Source organism: Macrosteles quadrilineatus, unplaced genomic scaffold, assembly GCF_028750875.1.
Source record: "Macrosteles quadrilineatus isolate MER2022 unplaced genomic scaffold, UCM_ALF_1.0 Scaffold_1__1_contigs__length_201487025, whole genome shotgun sequence".
NCBI classification, from domain to species: domain Eukaryota; kingdom Metazoa; phylum Arthropoda; class Insecta; order Hemiptera; family Cicadellidae; genus Macrosteles; species Macrosteles quadrilineatus.
The window spans coordinates 110,701,496-110,725,266 of NW_026542594.1; the positions used below are offsets into that span (position 1 = coordinate 110,701,496).

The 23,771-nt window shown below is 35.9% G+C and overlaps 1 protein-coding gene across 2 annotated transcripts in view; it reads left to right on the top strand.

Annotated features, from left to right (window-relative positions):
• Nucleotides 1-23,771, top strand: part of LOC128983245 (E3 ubiquitin-protein ligase RNF38) — a 186,972-nt gene that overhangs the window by 5,627 nt on the left and 157,574 nt on the right. For both annotated transcript variants that reach the window (XM_054402489.1, XM_054402482.1), the window contains 2 exons: nt 6,596-6,747; nt 12,183-12,303. In XM_054402489.1, coding sequence (XP_054258464.1) covers nt 6,605-6,747; nt 12,183-12,303 — 264 coding nt within the window. In that variant the 5' untranslated portion in view covers nt 6,596-6,604. The remainder of the gene's footprint in view (nt 1-6,595; nt 6,748-12,182; nt 12,304-23,771) is intronic.

A 23,771-nucleotide genomic window follows, 5' to 3' on the forward strand; every position in this document is an offset into this window, starting at 1 on the left:
TGAGCGCGGAAAAATTTTTGCACCGTTATTTTCAGCAAAAAATCTAGTTTCTAGTGATATATAAATCTATAGGTTCCCATGGTCACGTTCGTCGCAATAAATACCAAATATTTATCTGGTTCGATATTAACATTGTCATTATTCAAATTTTACCATGATAAGTTATAGTTTACGTAAGCCTAACTTAACTAAAAATAATAACATTAATAAAGCTTTTTATTCCTTAGAACTTTAACACTTAAATATGTAGGTAATTATTGTGACAAACGTGACCATGGGAACCTAGGCTACACCATAGATTTATATATCAGCAGAAACTAGATTTTTTGCTGAAAATAACGGTGCAAAAATATTTTCGTGCCCTCAAATATTAACGGAGTTATGGCTGTTTTAAGTTTTATAAATTTACCTTTTTAAATTAACTGACTAGTCTATTTTAATTGACGATATTTCCTCACCAGAAACTTGATACAACTATTAAATTAATGTTAATTATTTAAGTGATTCTAAGTAAACCTATATATTAGACTCACACTAACAATTAATAGATAATTAAAGCAAACTTATTAATTTCAGCAAAATGATCGGTCAGAAAACAAGGTAGCTAAGCTGTACGCAGCTAACTAAAAGTGAGTGAACGAAAGTGGTTAGTTAGTGGCGGGGCAGCATGATGGATTTTGACAAAATCTAAGTTAGTTGCTAGTTCCAGTAATCAAAAACCCAATCCACTGGCACAACATAGGCATAGGCCTACATGGTTACTTTAACCAAGTAGCTTTTAATGCACTATTATAGGCTATCCTTTGTAGGATGTGTAATTATCACATGTGTTTACATACAGTATGTATGTATGTATGTAACAGTATGTAAACACATGTGATAATTTAGAGGTATTAATTTAGCTAATAGTAGGCCTAGGTGTTTGGATACATAACACATGGTTTATAAACAACTTGTATACAAATTCAAAAGTAAACAATGAGGATAATTTTGGAACATCTCACCTTTTAAAATAAGGGCAATTTTTACGATGTGAAAAGCATTAAAGTGAGATTTGCAGCCGATTCGCACAGACGCACACTGATTATAAGTAGCCTACAGTAGAGAGAGTAATAGTCAATTGAGAAGTGTATAGACCTAGTCAACGATACCACCTTCCATAGCATACCTGCCTCTTCCATAATTATTATCACCACAATTACAACAACTAAACACAATTTCCAGTAGGTCTGAATAGAAACGACCCAAAATAAAACGATAATATCCAATAAAATTCACAGTACACATAATTTAACTTTGGTGTCCTAACATATACAATATATTCATAGTTGAAATAAAAGTGATATTTTCATGTTTAGGGGTGCTGATATAGGCACCCCCAAACGTAACCGCAATTTAACACGATTTCATAAAAGGATGGTTTGTCTAATTGCAGTATCCTAGGTCATTGTTGGCGTTGTGTTCAATATGTGTCAACATTTATCTTTGTATAAAACCCGGCTGAGGTTGTGGTGGTAATTTAAAATCGTGATTCCTGATTGTTCTTGATCTTCTTTTTATGACATTAATATTTCCGGGCCTAATCCAAACAAAGTTAAAGCAGACAAACATTAATTGTAAACAAAAAGCTACCATGAAGAATTAAAATATGTAAACATTGTTATTTTTCTAATCTTTCCTTGAAAAGTGGAACGAAAAATAATTTGCATTTATCCTTTTTTATTAAGACTCGTGTACAGAGCCTCGATTTGTACTGTGGTTTAATTAATTTTGGTCTCAACTATTTTAAACTGTGGTCTAATTATCTCTACTAATCTTACTTATCCTTATATATAATACGTGAAGGCGATTTCTACAAAACACTACTCCTCCGTTAATAATGGACCGATTTTTACAAACGACGTGTCAAAATAAGGTATTTTTTGTGTAGACGCCCCCTTTCACCAATTCATGTAATAAAAATCCTCGGGCTTTGCCCCACAGGCCATCAAAGTTGGAGTTTCTCCCATAAGATTAACATGGGGGAATCCAAATATTTAATTGTCCCCACTTATTTGAGAGAACGGCTGGGCGTAGAAACTTGGTAGAGGTGTCCAAAGAAAGGTCTTGGTCTGTAGATGAGTTATCAAAAGAAAAACTAATCAAAATCCCTTAGGACTCTGCCCCAGAAGCCTTTAAAGATCCCTTTACAGAGTTGTTTACATTTTGGCCATGTGAATAATACTTTTTAATGAAACATCTGTTCATTTTTAAATTGTATTTCAAACAACACACATTTATTGGGAGTTACTGAATTCTACCAAATAAGTATTTGCAATGTTATTTTCTGATTGTAAAATTGATTTTCTTCTTTATCATGTCATGTTTTGCAATATAACGTTCCGTTACGTAAGCAGTGGAAAATCCTTTTATCACAGCAATTCTTAAATTATTTCTTATTGAATTATCTTATATCTATTGTACGGGTTGGTGTCTGCCTTTTTCACCACTTTTGCCTACATTTTATCATATTATTCTACACATATCAAATATTTATGAAGAAATATCTGCTCTTATCGTGTCTAATAAAATCCAAACATAGAAACTTTGTCTAAAATGGTACCCATCTTGACAAATTATTTGCACCTGCCTATATTACGGACTTTGGCACGGTTTGGTAACGTTATTGAAAATAACACGACATTTTGGCTGTAATGAATGAATGAATGAATTATGAATTTATTCCACCACATATATAAAAATTACACAACCAAATGTACAAAAGAAAAAAGTTCTTTATGCAAAACTAAACTAACTAACTATAACTAATTAACTATATACATGCGTAAAAGGTTGTTCCTATCTAATTAGTTCTGGAATTAGCAGACATAGGCTGTGCCTATGCGTCTGCTAAGTTGCTATAAAGCAAAAATTTACAGCAAAAAATTACCATTACCATTATTGTAAAAGATGGTACAGAGAGAAAATACGTTTTAAGCAGCTACTGTCATAACAGAAAGGTCATATTCCTTTTAAACTAGATCACATAATTCTTTATAAGATACGTTGATTAATGTTAATGGAGCACGTAGGTAAAAAGGTGTTTGCATCAATCCATTCACTTAAAAAGCTACAGAATTTCTTGCCTTTGCACATAAAGTTACACCTGGTTAAATCACTTTTTTCCCCACTTCACTTACTGCAGCTCTGTGATCAATGACATGACTGTAAACCTCGCTGATGCTCTCCAACGCGCTCAGAACTACACTGCCTAAGATTCATTTATGATCTAAGACGCAGTGAGCGCATCACACCTTTCTACATTCATTCTAAGTTATTAAAGCTATGTGACCTGAGATCAATCAAAATTCTTTCGCTAACCTATTCAATATTAAAAAACAATTTTCCAAAATATTTTGTAGATGATTTTAGGTTTGTAGCTGAAGAAAGTGTCAGATACTCACGCCATGCATCATTAACTTTGCGTATGCCTCACCATAGGACTGCAGTTTACGACAGAGCGTTTATTGTAACTGCTTGCCGTCTTTGGAACGATCTCCCCTTAGCTATTAAATCCCTCGATAGTCGTTCCCGGTTTGTGGCAGCACTAAAAAATCTCTATTTTGAACGTATGGCCATAGTAGGTTAGTCGTAGGGGCCTGTGCGCATGGCGGTCGCTGACTTGTACGTATGTGTGAGTGAGTGTGTGTGTGTGTAAGTATTTTTAAAATTTACTGATTTTTGATAAAAGTTTCTGTATCTATGATTTCTGTTTTGTTTTATTGTATAAGCTTATTATGTTAAAATATTTATATTATGTTTTAAAGTACAGGTTAAGTGTAAGAAAGGGCCATGTGGCCCTAACTTTGCCTGTATAAATAAATGATTTTTCATTTCATTTCATTTCATTTTGATTAACCATATGTAAACGTCAATATATACGGAACAGCCAATTTACAGTATTTTTGCTTTTTGGAAATGTTCCATTGCTATGTCATTTGCATTATTTGTTGCCTATGAAGCCGCACGACCATATAAACGAGGAGGCCCCTAACAGTACAAGAATAAAAGCCAACTTCACTTCAAGTATTCCACTAAATCAAACATTCCGTAGAGAGATTATATTGACAACTTTATGTTATTTATAAGGCTGAGACAACTAACTGACATCCCCCATGTCAAGGAATTCCAGCTTTAACAGTAACCCCACAATCAATAATTTAATTTCTCAAAACTATGCTAGAGGGTTCATTCATTGGCACAGGTACGATATGAACTGACGCGACGTGACGAAGGAAAAATCAAACTTACGCTGTAACGGATATAGGCACCTCCCTTTGAAGTTAGAATATGTCTTCCCAAAAAAAGTTTTCTTTTGAAATAAAATCATATTACACTGATGAAATCACGAAAGTGTTTAGCTACAAAAGATCCATCAATACGATATTAATACTATTAAAACGTTCTTCCAAAGGAAGATATACCATATAACATACTAATAATAACTCCGATGACGTACGGTATGGGGAATATTTTATTCATTGAATGATCAACCAAATTTGGCAACTAACGCAATTAATGTCATTATTGTTTTTACACTTATTGCTAAATGTTCAAAATATGTATATTCCACCCAATTTATCGCAGTTAGATGAATCAACGTAAGCCTTGAAAGTAACCGTCGATTTCGACGGGTTTCACCTAGTTTCCTATAATCAATGACAAAATAAGAGTAAATAAAATAACCTCATAGTTCCATAGTTTATATTTAACCAGCTGTTAGTTAAAACAAATTATAGGCCTATGCTCTAAAACAAATCGAAGATTACAAAGATTGCTTTAAAAAATAATTTGAACATCCTAGTATTTTATTATGTATATTTAATTAATCTGTCATCCTTTTGCAGAAGAATTGAACGTATCAATGATTAGCATTACCCATAGTATAAATAAGTCAACCCTAAGTATGTCTTTAAATTTTTATCCAAATGCTGAATTTGTGACACAAAAGCTAAATGTTTACAGCTGTTATGTTAAGCAAATTATTTTATGCCAAAAGCTAGTTTAGAATCTTAGCGTCGGCTGTTAGACTTTTTAAAAATTTAAACTTAATTTCTAAAAAAACTGGGACCCTTAACTAAAATTATGGCTTCGACATTCCCTAGTTCTCAAAATTATCTTTCTTTCAACACAAAAATCATGAAAATCCGTCGAGTGGTTGATTCAGAATCGTGAAATAAAAAAACACTGTTTCGTTTTAATATTATATAGATTATTAGTAGGCACTTCTAAAGCCTATAAACATATTACGCTAACCAATACAAGTAGCCAGACTTCTCATCCCATTCTAAAATCTGAAGTTTTTCCATGTCTAGTTCATGTTAGTGACACTTGAGCGCTAGTGTCGTAACATTATGTTAAATATTATATTGTCGTAAGGGTACTACAATCTCAAAGGCATTAGGCCTATACCAGTATAATGCCTTTGAGATTGTAGTACCCTTACGACAATATAATATTTATAACAGTTGTAATAAATTCTATAACACCTTTATGATAGCCTACGCTAAAACTAAGATATACCATAGCTAGATAACACGTTTATTAGTCTATGAATACATATCAGTTATAAAATTAATCTATTCTACACCAACCTAACCTAACCAAACTTGCTGTAACATAAAAAATAAGTACCGGTATGCTGTCAGAAAAGGCATGTGTGGAAGACAAGTCAGACTTTATGTGGATTTGTGACTGCATTAAGTCCTTTGAAGATAGGTTAGATTAGGTAAGTTAAAGGTGTTATAGGCCTAAACAACAAAATAACAATTTCAAAAATGTTTGCTTGCATTTTTGAAATTGTTATTTCGTTGTTTATAAGTTACACACTAGTTTAATAGCACAACAACTGCCTGTGTGTAATATAAATTATCAACCCAGTTTAGTATATAACCTACACACTTTACCTTCCTAATCTAACCTAACTTCAAAACACTTGCAGTCACAAATCCGCATAAAGCCAGGCTTGCCTTCCGCACATGCCTAAATAAAATGATTCTGAAATATTCAGTGCTGTGTTGTGTTTTAGATGTTTGTAACACATGTACTTTGAATGTCTTTGATTGACTTATTTTTATTCTCTTCTCTTCTTTTCTATTTTCATTTCAGTCAGTACAGTTACAGTACCGGTAGTTAAAGTTATTTATTTCGTAATGCGGCAACGGCAAGCAGTATAGCAGACTAGAATAGAAGGTAGAGAGATAAAGGAAATTAAAACGACAAACTATCTTAAATTACCTTATATGGCTTAACGAATAAAGATGTTGTTTCCTCTACTTGGGTTTTTATTAATAAATAGCCCATATTAAACACAAAGTAAATAAAATTTTAAACAGCCGTAACTCAGTTAATATTTGTGAGCGCGGAAAATTTTTGCACCGTTATATTTAGCTAAAAATCTAGTTTCTGGTGATATATAAATCTATATAGGTTCCCATGGTCAGGTTGGTCGCAATAAATACCAATATTTATTAAAAATGGAATAATAATGGTTTATACCTAGGCTTTTAAGCCCAATTGGTTTAAATAGTTTTTATATTAACCTAATTTTTTATAGGTGATAATCATGAATGCCAACAACCGTGGAGGAAATTTAAGAAATTCAACACCTTATTCTCGCCACAACCATGGTAATCAACATCCTGGTAGACCTAATCACCAAACCCGTTGGCAACCCCCTTTCAAAGATTATCAATGCCTCAGTCAAAAGTAAGTATATAGGCTATGTCTAAATTTAAATTTTAATATTAAGTTTAAGACCTTTTTCATTATACATTTAATTTTTTAACACGTTCGCTACTGAGCGTCGCATATATGCGACGCCGCGGTCAATACCACAGACCGAGGTATACATTTGAATCTTACACACAGACCGGCTGTCACTTGGATAACAGTACACACAGACCACGGGCGAATACCTGTAAAACAGTGATCATTTACATTGTAATACGCTACAATTGTGTTAGTAAATAATGTATTCTTGTTTTTTTGTATTATTAATAACCTTTTGTAATGTCGCATATTTGCGACGCCCGGTCTACAGCGAAGATAATAGTGAAAATTATCATAGTTTTCTTGAAATAGACCAAACGTCGCATATATGCGACAGTTATTTTTTTTGTGTTTTGAGGTGAAAGTAAGTAAAATAAAAAACAGATTTATCAAGAACAGTTTATAACTGAACAAATATAAAAGCTACATAGGATAATGCAGCATACATACTGCATACATACATACAGTGATGCAGAAAAGTAAAGACCAGTTTTTCCAACTATTATATGACGTCACCAATCATCATATCCACAGACCAAGCGACGCAGTTGTGCGTCAGACATCTCTGTAGACCACTGCAGGGAATTCAGTGCCTTCAAATAGACCGTTACAAAGATATAAGCATTTTAATAACATTAGAACCCCGACGCAAATATGCGACGGCAGTCTATTTTAATATGACTAGCCGACGCATATATGCGACGGCAGTCTATGGGTGGAAACCGGCTGTCGCATATGTGCGTCGCTGGTCCATGTGAATGAACAATTTCGTACTATTGCAGTAGTGAACGTGTTAAACTGAAATTTGCTCGAGGCTGCTACAAAGCAAGTGCTTGCTCACATAACTCCATTAGTCCTATATTGATTATTATTAGTAACTATTTTAAATAATTAAAGTAGGCTACAGTTTTTTGTGAGGGTAGTAAGTTAAGGCTTACCAGGTATGGGAAAGAGTCATAAGGTAAAAAGCCCCAATTCTGACAGGGCTCTTTAATAAGTTTGTTTTTAAAGGGAGAAGGCAATAACTTATCAGCATGGGACTGATTTTATACAAACCAACACATTTCTAGAAAAAAAAAACACTTTTGATCAAAATATTCCTTAAAATAAATTTTATATAAGAAATATACTTTAGGTACCTTATTTTACCTCCCTTGCCTAATTCCACCATGACATGACCCTAATTCCGGCATCCGCCGGCCTAATACTGGCACCCTGTATAGACTTTAAGTTAAGTGTATTTAACCATATCTAGGCCAGATAAATTATATAGATTGGCTAGCTTTTGATCAGATTATTAAATAGAACTCAAAACAAGTTTTTACAACTATTTCACACAATGACTCATGCATACATAACACCTGATCCCAGCTTAAGGTGGATGCCATTCTTAATCATTAGTGGAAATGCAATGACCTCATCCAAATATTCCACCTTACCCTAGCTTAGGGTGCAATCTACTCCTAAGTTAGTCATTGGTGGGAATGCAATGACCTCATGCAAACATTCCACCTACCCAGCTTAGGGTGCATGCCATTCCTCAACGGGATAGAGATGGAAATTATCGTTATATTTCTGTATTAGGTTATCACTAATACGTTATTTTGCGATAACAGGTTATCGTAACCATTTATTTCAATAACCTAATACGGGGATTCCATACCTATATCGATCAGTCCGGAATGAAACGACAACTCTCCGTTGCCGAGCTAAACTGTTATCCTAGCGCCGTTATTGAACTGACGTTATTCCCTGGCATTACCGAGCAGCCAGCTATTTCTCTACATGTTATCTGCGGAAATTATTTCTCCCCATGTTATCGTGTTTTAACTGTTATTCTAATTATTTCGTTATGAAATGCAAATTTTCCATTTCACCCTCATATGTAGGTCTATAACACGGTTATAGTTTTTGTTTAGTAACTAATGTTATCAGGAAGCTGTTGAAATGTTGAAACACTAAAATATCTTATTTTTGCATTTACCCTTAACTAAGGCTTACTTTAGTTATATATACATATGCACATGTCTATAGTTATGGTATACAAATTTCAACAAATATTACATTAGAACGCCGCTAGGCGATAACGGTCAAAGAAACGAGAAGTTGAAGTTATCAGAGGGACAGCGTTATCGCAGCAATAACTGCTCAGACTATTATTGGCAAAATTTGGTTCGTTCAGTGCCGGCCTCAAGATAATAGGGTTACAACGGCAACGTAGCAGCTGGCGTTAGCATATCCACTGAAACCGTTATTCAGATAACAGGGTTCTGGCAGTAACCTAATACCTTGATAACAGTTATTTGTTGATAACCCTGTTATTTTGACTAATACGTTATATAACGCCCATCTCTATGCGACACTACTTTCTCGCACTGGAAAAATAATACAAGTAAGTGCAGTCGCAAAAGTTTGCCGGGGATAGCTCAGCCTACAATGGCTGGGTAAAGTTCCAGGGTCTGCGATAAGGTCAGGGAAACCACTAGGCCAAAAGCCGGGTCTAACCGGTATAGGACTGGCTCATCAGTGCCGGATTTAGTATTTTGGCGCCTCTAGGCCCAAATAATTTTCCCGCCCCCTAGTCTGGTCACAGTTACTTTCCTACAAACCTTTATTAAAAACTATATCATGCATATAATAGGCCTATGTTAATTGCTTGAACACCATTCCAACCCTTGTCGGTCGGAATTTTATCATTGCAAGTTTTTTGAAGAATTGACTTGTTTAGCCTTAACAAAATGCCATCTTAAACACTTTTGGCAAATGCTCACGTTTGTGGGAGTGAAACAGAACAATCCAACGCACAGAGCATTCCTGAAGAAGAAAAAAAAACTATTGATTCCAATTTCAGTTTCCAAAACATGAACTTAATACAGTACGAGATCATAGATTAAACATATCCTACACCTTTAGTAGATTTGTCATCCTTAGGGATTAGCTAAAAACAATTCTTTTTATTTGAGTTATTTAAACCTAGTTTGTCCAAAATAAAACGATTTAATCATAAACAATAGGTCGTCCCCTGGTTATATTACAAGAAATTAAGTTCAAACACACGTCATAGAACCAACCCTAAAATAATAAAAACAAAATTACGCCAAAACTAACGTCCAGTGTCAGCAACATGAACTAGACATGAAACAATATTTATAATTGACAAGGATGTCGACTTGAGTTATGGTTTGGTTAATCTAGTCGGGACTGCCTATATTGTCTAAACCTATTGCAAACTCAGATTAATATTTTGTCCGTTGGTGAATTTTAAAGATAAACTCATTTTTTTATATTCAACAAAACGTATTATTATATTTTAACTTAATCCTGCAGGTTGTTGTAAACTGACCAAAAGATTAGTTAATAACTTTTGTTTTGTGAGGTGAGGGTGGTAACAGTGTCTAGCACGCATGCGCCCCTAACCACTTCCATCTTCCATACTTCCATCAGTAGCGCTGAGCCAGCTAAGTGGCAGGGCAGTGGCAATACGATGCGTACCGCTCGGGCGCTTGACAACGTCCCTACAGCCTACTCCCGTAACCAATGTTGTAACGAAATTGATGCGTAATTTTGAAAAATAGTAAATTTTTGAACAGTTATTTCTTCCAATGAACTTCAAAATCAGAATGCATATTATTTTCCAGTGTTTTTTTTTTAATAACTCGCAAAATATGTTAACTTATGATATTTATTTTTATTTTTAGATATAAAAAAAATAATTTTACTCTCAGCCATGCGCCCTAGGAGAGCTCGCGCCCATAGGCCTGGGCCTACCAGGCCTATTGGTAAATCCGGCCCTGTGGCTCATACACGGGCACTGTGAACAAGTCAAAAACAAGTCACCAAAACAAACGTGCAATAATCACTACCAGGCCTACGCCGATTCTCCACACTCCTGGGGGGTCGTTGCTGACTATGCAACTCGGGCTTCGTCCTAACTATCCAATAGTTAAACCCAGAGTGCCTAAAACACAGTGAGTTACACGACGACTTGCCAATAAAAACCACAACGCGAGTTATCACCAGGCGGGGTCTACCAGGCCACTATAATCCAATACACAACTCTGCTAAGAATCAAACAGTTCACCCAATAATAATACCATAGTACAAGTATACTATAGGCAGAGTGACTAAACCTCTAGTAGCTGGTCTCAATAAATACCAAGCCAAACAAGCAAAGCTAAATGTCAATTGCACTATTATTAAATTATTGAGCTACTTAGTAGCAGATAAATAAATATTAAATACGTTCCAAACACTAGATAAATATGTTATCTGATAGCCGCTACTCTGCTATCCAAGCAACCAAGATAACGTGTTGGATTACTGAACAAGCTGTTCAGGTTAAATTAAAATAATCAAATGATTAATCAATAACAACCCTACTGCTACTAGTACTACTGCTACTATATCATTGTTATATTACTTAGCTGGGCTTCTGTTACTAGGCTAATAAAATTAGCTACTAGCCTACTGGCCGCGTGCTTCCAACTACGCACGCCAAATCGTGCAGCCTGGGTTTGTCGGGCCTCAGAGTTATTAGTAATGTAACTAACTCTTGGTACAACGCAAAATAATATCTACCACAGTCAATAAATTATATTATTTGCGCTCTAGCGCCTGCCCAGAACCGTCAGGAATATACTTTAATATTATTCCTGACACCTGTAAATACTAACTACCAACAGGCTTTGACCAGCACGGTTACAACTCTATAACTCTCGCAATCAAATAAGAGATGAATATTTTTACTGTCAACTATCAACTCTTAAACCAAAATATAATAAAACGTCGTCCACTCACCACAAGTGGGTCACTACCCAACTTGAACGCCGACACTCATTGTCCACCAGTCCCACTGTACCGTACACCACCAACGTACACCAGTACACCAGTCGTCTCCACAAGACACACACTCGCTCTTCCTCACTGTACGGGATCCACGACTAGAATGTCCGTCCTATGCTATCCTGAAAATCTAGGATATCCCGGCACTGATAAGCCGGGTCAAAGGGCGCTCGCTAGCTTCGCTGCCGCCGCTTGCTCACCTCAACAATCGGTGCGCGGCCAAATAGCAAAATATACCCTCCTAGGGAAAATAACTCGTAATTCTAAAGCAAATGTAAATTCAGTTGTAAAAGGTGTTTTATTTCATTATCTGTGGTTTTCAATATTCCGTGATCTCCTTCCCCCCAATCATCCCCTGATAATCGAGGTTGTACTGTATTTAAATCATTTCCACTAATCTGAACAATCAGCTGATCCAAAAAGCAGTTGGTCCCAATTAGCTTGGATTAGCCGGACTCAAGTGTACTGTTATTCTCAACTATTGATCAGTGATTGCCTTAACCAATGTAATGACATTTGGTGGTTTTCAGTGATGGTGGATCACCAGGCAAGGAGCCTGTGTTCTACCCAAGACAAGGTCCAAGCCCTATCCACTATCCTCTACATCCAGGAGATCTCACCCCAGCAGACACTCCACTACTACGAGCACAGGTCTGTGGTATATTATATTCATATTCATATATTCTTTATTTAAGGTGGTATAATGAAGCTTGTCAATAAAAAATGAATACACTAACAATAGCCTTCAGTTAACAATTGTGACATACTTTTCCAAACTGTAGGCCTACCATATAACACTAGTTTACATGCCAGGTTCAAGTACCACGTGCTATTCAGCACACTTAGTTTCCGGATTGGCCTCAGTACGGAGATTTGGGCTGGCCTTCCAGGGTTTGCATCAAGATGTTACTTTCATACTCAACCGTGCCGTCACCTTGGCTGAGATTTAGAGTGTCGGCATTCTCGAGCATCTGGTTTTTCACACAGATTGCCGTGGTCCGGATCAATCCTCCTGGACCTGTCACTGCCCCTTCCACCGCAGTGAGACGTCTGGGCCTTCCATGAACATTAGTCGCCACCGCCGAAATTGTTTCCGTGTTCAGCACACGACATCCAACCAGGCGCTTGGGTATGACACATCAAACATGGGCTAACTCCTTCTGCCGCCATAGCCTGGGGTTCACGGTCGCCGGTCGGACGTCACAGCCGCAGGCTGAGGCTCATTCCACACCCCCCCATTCGTCGTTGCAGGCTGGGGTCTGCTGTAACGCCCACAGCTGCTGCTGGAGGCTCAAGTTACACTTCCCATTGGTCGTCAATGTCTTCTGGGCATCTGGTTTCTGACACAGATCCCTGTCAGTGCTTTCGTCTGGGAATCCGGCTCATCGTATGGACCCCTGTCACTGTTGTCGTATGGGTATCCCGCTCGTTGCAGGGTCGCCTGTCGTCTCAGTCGTTGGTGTGCCCTGCTTGTTGCACGGACACTTGTCGATGGTGTCGTATAGTGGGAATCCGGGTCATCGCACGGAACCCTGTCACTGCCCCTTCCACCGCGTGTGAGCCACGTGATGACCTTCGATTGTCGTTAGTCGTCATTCCCGAAAATTGTCTACAGGTCCACCTAGTCCTAGGAGAATCTGGTTTAGCACACAGATCCCAGTGTCGTCACGGTACCTGAGGAACTCCGCCTGCCGCTGTAGTCGGGGTTCTGATCACCCACCTAACGTCGCAGCTACTGCGTCTTCACTGCAGGCTGGGTCTCCATCGTGGCTACAATCGAGACTACTGCTGGGAGTCATTGGCCCCGTCGGTCTCCGCCGATGACGTTGCGGCTTTAATAGCTGCATGTAGCATTAAGCTCGCCCAGTTATGCATCTGATGATCGGTTCAATTTTTTATTTTTCTTTGGGGGAGGATTTTGAGAAGAGCCAAGGTTTCCATCGGGTCCGATTCTATGCATTGGTGATACGCCGGAACCTTACCCAGGGTAACCCATGGACTCTCACCTCCTCTTTCTCCACAGTCTGTTTGGGACCCACGTGCCTTCAGCTGTTTTTCTTTCTCTAACAGACAATCTATATTCAGTTCTGGTCATAACTGTAGAAACAGTCTCAGAGTCGGACGATGCATCTGCCCGTAAATCACTGGCGTTGCTGGTGTCTAGCTGCTTGTTTCGGTCCGCGTCTAACCTATGACAAAGCTCAAGGACATCAGTTGATTCAATTCAATTCAAAGACACTTTCTTCACAGATATACAAAAGTATACATGAATGGTGTTCAGAACAATACATCATACATTATATCGCCTAATAACTAGATAGAAAAGTGATACATTATACATATATATATAAAATAAATATTTATTTAAATGACCTTAAACAATAAAAAATTGTTTTGTCCAGTTAAGAGTGTGATCTAATTGTAGGCCCAAAAAAGTAGTATTATCAGAAAGTTGAAGCTGCGCACTATGTGAATGATTTAATTGAGAAATATCTTTACTCTTAAAATTGATTATCTTATCGTGGTTTTATTTTCATTCAATAGTAAGTTAAGATTACATAGTTCATTATTAACTTGATCAATTGCTTGGTGAGACTCTGCCAAGACACCATACCAACTTTTTCCACTGATAGTAAACCACATTTTTAATAAATGATGTAAGAGCTGAAACTGTAGATCTATTTTTCCTATACCCATGCTGTTCAAGATCTAATAAATTGTTTACTTCCAAATACTTTACTAGTTGAGATAACATACACTTTTCAAAGAGTTTAGAGAGAGTGGGCTGGATTGAAAGCGGCCTATAGATTGCAGAATCTTTACAATCACCTTTTTTAAACAAAAGAACAATTTTAGATATTTTTAGTTCTGGTGGATACACTCCTGATATTAAGGATGCTTTAATAACATGGAGTAACGGAGATAAAAGTACTGATTTTGCATCTTTAATAATCTTAATGGGAATTTCATCATAATCAGCAGACCATTTGGGTTTAAAGGAATCTATTATCTCTTTTAACTCTAGTTCTGTAATAGTTCGGGAATTAAACTTATTCTTAGGCAACAAATTTGTTGATATTTGAGAATTGTTAGGCATTTTTAAGTTTGGAAGAATTAAATTGTCAACTACATCTGTATTTGGGTGGAGTTCTTACTGTCAAGGAACTTTTCGAGAAGATCTAGTCATAGTCATAGTCATAGTCATAGTCAAAGTTCTTTATTCATTTTTTTGTACATAGTTTGTACAGTAAATAGCGTCATATATAATACAATACTAAATCTAATTAAAATCTACTATTTACAGTTAACCAAACAAAAATGAAAAGTAATATAAAAAATATTTATATCTACGGTAGGTTATATCTGGGAGGTGGAAAATTCTTCTATGGAGTAAGGGGCCAGTTGTATTAAATATTCTTTCAGCAATTTCCTGAACTTATTTAAATTATTTTCTCTTCTTATGTTTTCTGGAATATATTTAAGAAAAGTATATCCTGTGTAGGTTGGTTTCTTTTCAAAAAACTTTAATCTATGTGGCAGGATAACCTCATTTCTCTTTCTAGTATTATACGAATGAGCTGGGGACTTAAAATTGATAGTTGTACAATTCTTTGCAATGAGAGTAGTTTCAATAATATATTGCCCGTAAACAGTTAAAATATTTAGATTTTTGAAATGTTCTTTTGCTGGTGCATCATACTCTAACTTAAGCATGATCCTGATTGCTCGTTTTTGCTGTTTTAATATTTTTTCCAAATTTAAATTTTTTGTTGAACCATACAGCGCTATGCAGAACAATATATGAGAGTGAACATGGGCAAAATAAATATTTTTTAATGTTTTCAGATCACAGTAATAAGACATTTTAGATAATGCGTGAATTCCTGAATTAATTTTGCCCAAAATTTTATGCACATGTTCGTCCCAACTCAGATTTTGATCTACTGTCAGACCCAAAAAATTTATACTTTTTTCGTGTTCAATGTTATGGTTATCATGTATTATTAAAGGTTCTAGTAGTATTTTACTTTGAGCTGTCTTGAACATTACAAATTTAGTTTTTTGTGGATTTAAAAGTAAATTGTGATTTCTCAAATAGTTTCCAAGGTTTTCCAATTCAATGTAAGAACACACTTCAGTTTCTTCTTGTGAGGCAGTTGATAAAACGAGATTTGAATCATCAGCGTAATGACACAACTTACTATTAAGCTTATAGATTAATGCGCTGTTTACTCCTCTCAGGTAGCAAAGAAAAAGCAAAGGCCCTAGAATTGATCCTTGAGGTACTCCAAACCTGATTGGCTTACAATTTGGTATCTCTGGCGTCTACGCGATCTCCCCAGGTTCTGTCTCCATTGCGGTGTTCTGCACAGTAACATCATCATTGTTAAAAGTAAGCTGATTGTTGCCCTCCCCAGAATCCATGGGCATGTCCCCCAAAAAGGAGGAGTGGGAATCCCCACTTGAGCAGGTACCCACCTGGGGTAATGATTCCGTTTGTTTACGCTCAGCAATGATTATCAACAAGAAAAATAAAAGGTTAGCAGTTTAGCAGCCGAATCGTGACCCACTCACTACGCCTGCTAATGTCAGAGACTGGACCCTTTCGGAGTTGGTCCCCTCATCGTCTCCAGCTCAGTCCTGTCACAGCTGCACACATATCTGTAACAGTTGGTGGTTGCATTAGCTATGTGGGCCTTGGCCGGATGGGTGATTGTCACCTCCGCCGAAGGCCAGTATTAGAGCAGCCGCTCCCCTACCCTAGAGCTGTCTAGTCACGACACAGCAAGCGCTAGATCCGCTGCCTTCAGCGAGTGCAGAGGCACGTTCAGCAGGCTGTGCTGTGCTGAATTCATGTTTATAATGCTAGAGGTTTTAACCTTATTTATACCTGAGGAGTGTTTATTAGGAGTTTTATTTTTACTTGCATTTGAAAGCTTTGAAGAGTTTTTGCTGATTGATGCTTCTATCTCCTTAAGTGCTTTGTTAAATTTTTCATACCTAGTGTGTTTTACCATAGACAAATAGAATAAATATAGACTGCCAAATGAAGGTTCCGGCGCACATTGCTGCAGGCAAGGAGGGCAGGAGCCGTATGCTACCAGCAGACGCGGTCTATATTTATTCTATTTGTCTATGGTTTTACTCTGGATTGGCCATATTTGACTTATTTTCAATATATAGAGTAAACAAACTTCAGTCTGTTGTTTTCATCTCCATAAAACTTAACAACATATCTGATTCTTCTTTGGAGTAGGTATTATCAATGTCAATTATATACAGTACTAGTAGCACATTTATTCTGCGCGTAACGGGATGAGTGAACGTGAGCGCAACAATTGTCTTCCACCTAGCACCTAGCCTACTTCACAGCCTACTTACATTGTGTCACTGGTGAACACAATGTTATTTGTATGGGCAAATCAACCAAATCTCAGTCAACAACAATCCTAACTTCTCGTCCATTAATTAACCAAATTCATCGGTAATATACTGTTGTGTCAGTGTTGAATAGTTTTCATGTAGTTGTCTTTTATTCACAATTAGAATTAACACAAAAATCATAACAACAAATGTAAATAATAATTACTAACGTACCTGTTGCTCGAATTCGAGCAATTGCTAAGTATTACATGCGTTATTTTAAAACAAATAACAGTCATAATTTCTGATGACTTTAAAAGATTTGACTCAAAGATTATGGAAATACTCAAGATGTACATAAAGATCGATATAATCAACATTTCTTGTAAAAAGTGTTTTCTACAAATAGCCTTACTCATAGCCGCATTGGGTTTCCACCAACGATCACATAAGACCATTTTCCACACACATTATGTGTCCAAAAGCCTAACAGCATGACTCCCTTTTCCATACCGCCCTGAGCGATAGGGATAATAGAGATTCACTCTAACCTTTCCCCACCTCTTCATGGGTAAGTTTTCATTCCTTTTTAACCGACTTCCCCACTACCAACAAAAGGAGGAGGTTCTCAATTTGTTTGTGGCGATGTTTTTTTTTCTATGTATGTTCACCAGTTTCTCTGTGATTCTTTTACCGATCAGCGTGGTTCCACCACCAAAATAACCAGGAGAGTTTCTATTTGGTACCTTATATAGCATTATGTTTAAGAAAAATATTTTTTTTGTGAAAAATGCTGAAAACCTTAAATATTTAACATTTATTTGTTTACATTTTTGCAGAGAAGGCAATAAATAATAATAACATTCCTACAGCTGTTAGTTAAAACCATTTAAATGAAGCTACAGTCAGTTTCTCCATGAAACAGTTGCTTCATATTGATTAATAAATTATTTCTTGCCATGGAGCCTAAATAAGTTACATTGAAAAAATGCATTTTGTTTTGGTGACTATAAAAAAGGTATTTCAACGTTTGACCTGATTTGTGTATGATTCTGTTTTGAGTATTGAATGTTCTGACTTATAAAAACATAGCGAATAGCTGTATGATATTGACAATTTAAGGTGTATTGTGAAAACCAAAGCATTCGTAAAAGAGGTCTAAACATAAATTAGATGCAATTATTCCTTAAACAACATAAGAGGTGTGAGATTGCATAATCGTCAATCATCTTAAAAGTGTTAAATATTTTAATTACTAAACATGCATTTGAAGATGTGGAATGTTTATTAATATTCTTCACTGTCAATAATATTATGCCTGCTTCGGAAATGGGAAGCTGATTTGCAATTTCGATTACATCTTGAGCAAACAAAACCACCTACCCCTTACACCACTTTTAGCTGAACCAATCTTTCATATACATATTTTTCAAAGGTAATATAACTTACGTGATAACAACCAATTTTCTACTTTTAAGAGATTTTTTTGTGCTGGTGGCTGAGGAATAACTTTCTTATTGGTCCAAAAGGCTTGATACCTTACTGTATTTCGTTTTATAATGTAGAAGTACACCATTTGCAGGAAACAATGATGTCTGGCATTTCAATGTCTCTAGGAAAGACATTCTTTTTTCATTAGGCCTAATGTAATGGACAACTCTTTGTTTTTTTAAAGGACAATCTAAAATGTTAATTTTTATACCCATTGATTATGTAAACTGAACAGGTGACTCAAGCAGTTTAAAAATAATGATTGTTCTGTGGCACTTTTGATTCTTTCAAACAGTTTTGCTTATCAAAATACTTCAAGTAATTAATATATAACAAATTATACAGTCACTAAAAATCATGAAATAATTTCTTTTTGTAAAAAAATACGACCGACTTCAAAATGCTCTAAAAAGAATGAAATAATTTCAATAAAGTAAACTTTTTGTATTAGTCAAGCTCACGTATTTCAAGTCGGCGCGGCTCTAACTGCAAATATAAATAAAATAAGAAATATTGAGAGTGTATTTTGAAAATCAATAAATTGTAGCTGGATAACATAAATATATAAAAAAACATACTGAACTGTTTTTTTTTTTTTATATATAAGTAAGTATTTTCTTGTATTTTATGTTTACTTCAGAATGATCGCATAGTGAAAATAACACTCACAAATGTTCTATATGAATAGGAAAATAAATTATTTTGGTATTATGATAGGGAAAAGAAGCTTGTTTAAAATTAAAACGAAACGTTACTTTTCCAAGTTAGAAATATGTAAATACATTATAATCTTTTTAAAGATACTCGTTAATATCACTATAAGATTATAATCAAATAACCTTTAGTTATAGATAAGTCACCTGCAATGTGGACATCCTCTTTAAATTTTGTATCAAAAATCATCATAGAGCCGCGCCGACTTAAAATACGTGAGCTTGACTAATACAAAAAGTTTACTTTATTGGAATTATTTCATTCTTTTTAGAGCATTTTGAAGTCAGTCATATTTTTTTACAAAAAGAAATTATCTTTCTTAGTTTTTGTTTGTTTATTTTTTTTTTTTTAATTTAAAAGCCTGTATGTATCCCTGGTTTTTCCTATTTCCCTAGCTACTTTTCTAAACGTCTCAATGGTTTTCTTGTCACTCATCTTTTTTTTCTCATCTCTAGACCTATCTTATCCAAGACCTCTTCCTGTTCTCTCCTATTTGTCTCCTGAAGTGAACAATTTATAAATACTTGACTCGTGGTTTTTATTTCTCCACATCTACATACTTCCTCATCCACCAGGTGAAATCTCCACATATTCGCCTTAATATCCTGTCCATGTCCAAGTCCTGTGACAAACTGCGTTTCATAATGGCCCATCTCCCAATCTTGTTCCAGTCTCTTTCTGATGTTAGGTATATATTCTAACATTTACCTTTAAAACGTTAACATAAAACACTCTGCTCCCGACGCATTTGCCACTCATCTAATATCTCCTCTGTTTCCGATGTAGTCTTACCCGCCTCCTTGTCTTCCAAAATCAACTACTTATGCAGCGATTATCCAACTGTCCTAAATTGAATGTGAAATCTTCAGGCGACTGTTGGAGAGCACACTTAAGTTCAACACGGAAGGGTGCTTGCTGTATTCCGCTATCAATGGCAATAGTAATATTTGTATTTTGTTCGCGTCTACAAGTTAAATGTTCGTCGGCCTCCTCCTATTGGCCGTCCTGGTTGACGTCTTATAGTCTCCATTATGCCGAACGTTTTTTTGTTTATGTTTTGATTTTGTGCAAATAGAAACTGGTTTAAAACAGTGAAAAATCAATCTTTACAGCACATGTCTAAAATTTTAGTATAACCAGCTGTTTAAAATATTAGTGTCAATTTCAAAGTATTCATCTGTTCAAATGTAAACAAACATTTTCTCCCTAAGAATAACATAGGAACTTTGAAGGCCACTGGGGCAGAGCCCTGATGGAATTCTAAAGTTTTTTTGTTTGATGGCAAAACTACATGCTAAGACCTAATGACACCTTGGACATGGTGTTAGGTAGCAGCCCCCCTCCAAAACAATTATGACAAAAATATGCCTAGCGTATTAAATATATAGACATCTGAACTGAGACAGCTGACTATTAAGAAAGGTATATAGAAATCCTACAATCTCCCACGCTTGAAGGTTTGCCTAAAGGCAACATAATCTTTAAGTAGAACCTAACTTTTCTTGTTCCTGTTTGATCTCCGGGTACTGGTCTGTCTTGATGAATCTGGGTTTGTAGAGGATGAGTGTCTTGAAGATGATGGTGATTGATGGTGGTCGTCTATCGTATTATTTAAATGAGAGATTGTCTCAGCTGCATTATTTGAACCTTGATTAGAATGATAAGGATTTTTAAAAAGAACAATTTCACCTCTAGGTTCGGTTGATGATGGTTGTGCAATGGCATTCGTAGGTGGTGGTGACTTAGTAGGGGTTTACCATCTAGTTTGTACACGATCTCCCACACTTGAACTTCTTACTCGCATAATTAATTGGTATCCTCTTGAGATTCCGTTTTGGCTTGTAGTGGTATTTGTTCTTGAATTTTCTCTTGGTTTTCTGTGGTTTTAGGGAACAAGTGATTCTAGAAATGCATTCTGTCTTGAATATCTCAGCATGCCGGTACTTCTCTTCATCAATATTTTGAATTGCAATAATTTTGTTTGAACAAAATGTATCTTGAAGGTTGAATTACTGGTCGATCTGGCCAAGTTCTATGCCAAATTTTCTTATCCATGTACGACCAAAGATTGGGGAAAATCTATCAGGAGCTAAATAAAGTTCTTCTTTTGATGTTTGATTGTTGCATGTAACTTCAACTTCAGCTATGCCAAGTGGTTCAAATATTCCGGACGTGTAAGATCGGAAACGTATGGATGTTGGTCTTAGTTTGGCTTGCAAATGAAGTTTGTGAAAATCTTTATCAGGGAGTAATGTTAGTCCAGCTCCAGAATCAACTTCGAATCTTTGAATTTTCCCTTCTAACAATACGTTAATGTAATATTTTTGAGTAGGGGATTGACGACTTTCTGGTGTATTTATGTCAACAAAACAGACTTGATTTAATTGATAGAATTCATCAAGAAGGTTTGATTTGTCACACAGATATTTTGAACTAGGTTGTTTTTCAATGTACTTAATTTTTTGTTTCTTTTGAAGTAGAGTATTTATGCATACCTTTTGTACATGACCTTTACGATTACAGGACAAATATTTGAGGTCATTATAATTGGTACGACACGTTGAAGCTATATGATTGTTTCTGCCACATCGGAAGCAGAAGTATTCTATTCCTGAATCTTTAAAGTCTATTTTGCGTGTGTTTGAAGGCTTGTTAAATCTTCTATTCGAATTTGAACCACTGTAATTTTGTTTGTTGATGCATTTGGAAATGTAATTGACTTCATCTTGTTGGTGAAATTAAAGTTAATGAAAGAATAAAATTGTTGTAAACTCTTTTTATTGTCTTACAAACACAACACAGAATTATATTTAGTAAACAACTTCATATGTACAATGTAAAAACATATGATGATCCATCACTAATCCAGACTAGATGAGTTGGGTTGCAATATTCAACATCCCCCCTCACCAAACTTAGCTAGGTAAAAGTCCTAGGCACTTTTGAAATTTGTGATGTTTTGGTTCGCTTAATCCTTTAGTAAAAATATCAGCAACCATGTATTCTGTGGGTTGGTAGTTCAATTTTATTTCTCCATTTTGTACTTTTTCCCGTCTTCTATTGCCATGAAAAGCGACTCTGCCGTAAATACGGCAGAGTCGTGAGCCACTCTCACGACCATCGGTGGATGTCAGTACGGTGTACTTAAACATTGTTAAAAACGAACTAGAACAACTACGAGATAAGGCCAGGAGCGTGAATGGCTTATCAACAATGGACAATGCACCTACCCCCGCCCCCGCCCGTCCTCCTCCGGAATGGGCACACGGGAGGGACTAAGGCTAAAGGTGTAGTGACGTCATATCTCTAGTGGCTAATGTCTTCTCTTGAGGCAACACGATTACCGTAACGAAACGAGGTGATTTCAGCAGCGTTCGTGACATAGGTGGTAGCGTTTGGGATTGGTGTTCAAAAGGTCTCGGGTTCGAATCCCGCTGGCAGCACTAACTTTTTGTCAACAAATTTTTCATATCAGCAAGTTTGGTTGGTTAGGTTAGGTTATGACAGTTTAATTTTATAATATTAAATTTTAAAATTAATTTTATAATTAATTAAAAATTATAAGTAATCATTAATTAGATTTTTATCTTATACAGTTTTTATATTATCAGCAAGTCTGGTTGGTTAGGTTATGTTATGACAGTTTAATTTGAAAAATTAAAAAGTTAATTTTATAACTAAAAAAAATTAATTAAATTTTTTTCAACTTAGCAGTTCTAGCGGCGAACGCTGACACTACAAGATATGTTAGCCTTAGTCCCTCCCGTGTGCCCCACCGGTCCTCCTCCAAGCTCAGCTGATCCGGCAGTCGTGGTTAGGCGTTCGACCCGCGTGCGGGCTAAAAATAGTTTTTTAATACCCTGAAGAAGCGGAACGTTGTTTTCAGTTCCGCGAAACGTCGGACCTTGATGCCGTGGACGATTTTGTGTTGTATATATGTGTGTTTATGTGTTTTGACGAGTCCCGGACATCACAAACAAAAATAAAGGTGAGTGAAGCCCACAAAAATCTACATCAATTATACCACTTTCTTTCAAGAACTTGTCAAATTCACCATTACAATATTCTTTGCCGTTATCTGTTTGCAGAAACTTGATTTTATTTCCTGTTTGATTTTCCACCTCATATTTATATTCTTGGAAACGTTCAAAAATTTTGTCTTTATTTTTCAAAAAATATACATAGCAGTATCTTGAATGTTCATCAATGAATGTTCCAAAATACTTATTTCCTCCAGGTGTAGTTACTTTCATAGGACCTACAATGTCAGAATGTATAACTTCTAACAAGCCTACATTATTTGCAATCTTTCTTGATTGAAATGGTGTTTGTGTCAATTTTCCTTTAATACACGTTTCACATTCTCCAATTTTGTCTTTCATGTTGAAGGTTAATCCATTCAAAGATTCATTTTTTAAAGCTGTTTTTAAGTCAACCTCGTTTAGATGACCTAACTTCTTATGCCAATCTATGATCTCAGGTTCTTTTGTATAGTTTGATTTTTCATTTACCATTACAGATTTTGTACTTTTGACATAATAAAGACCACC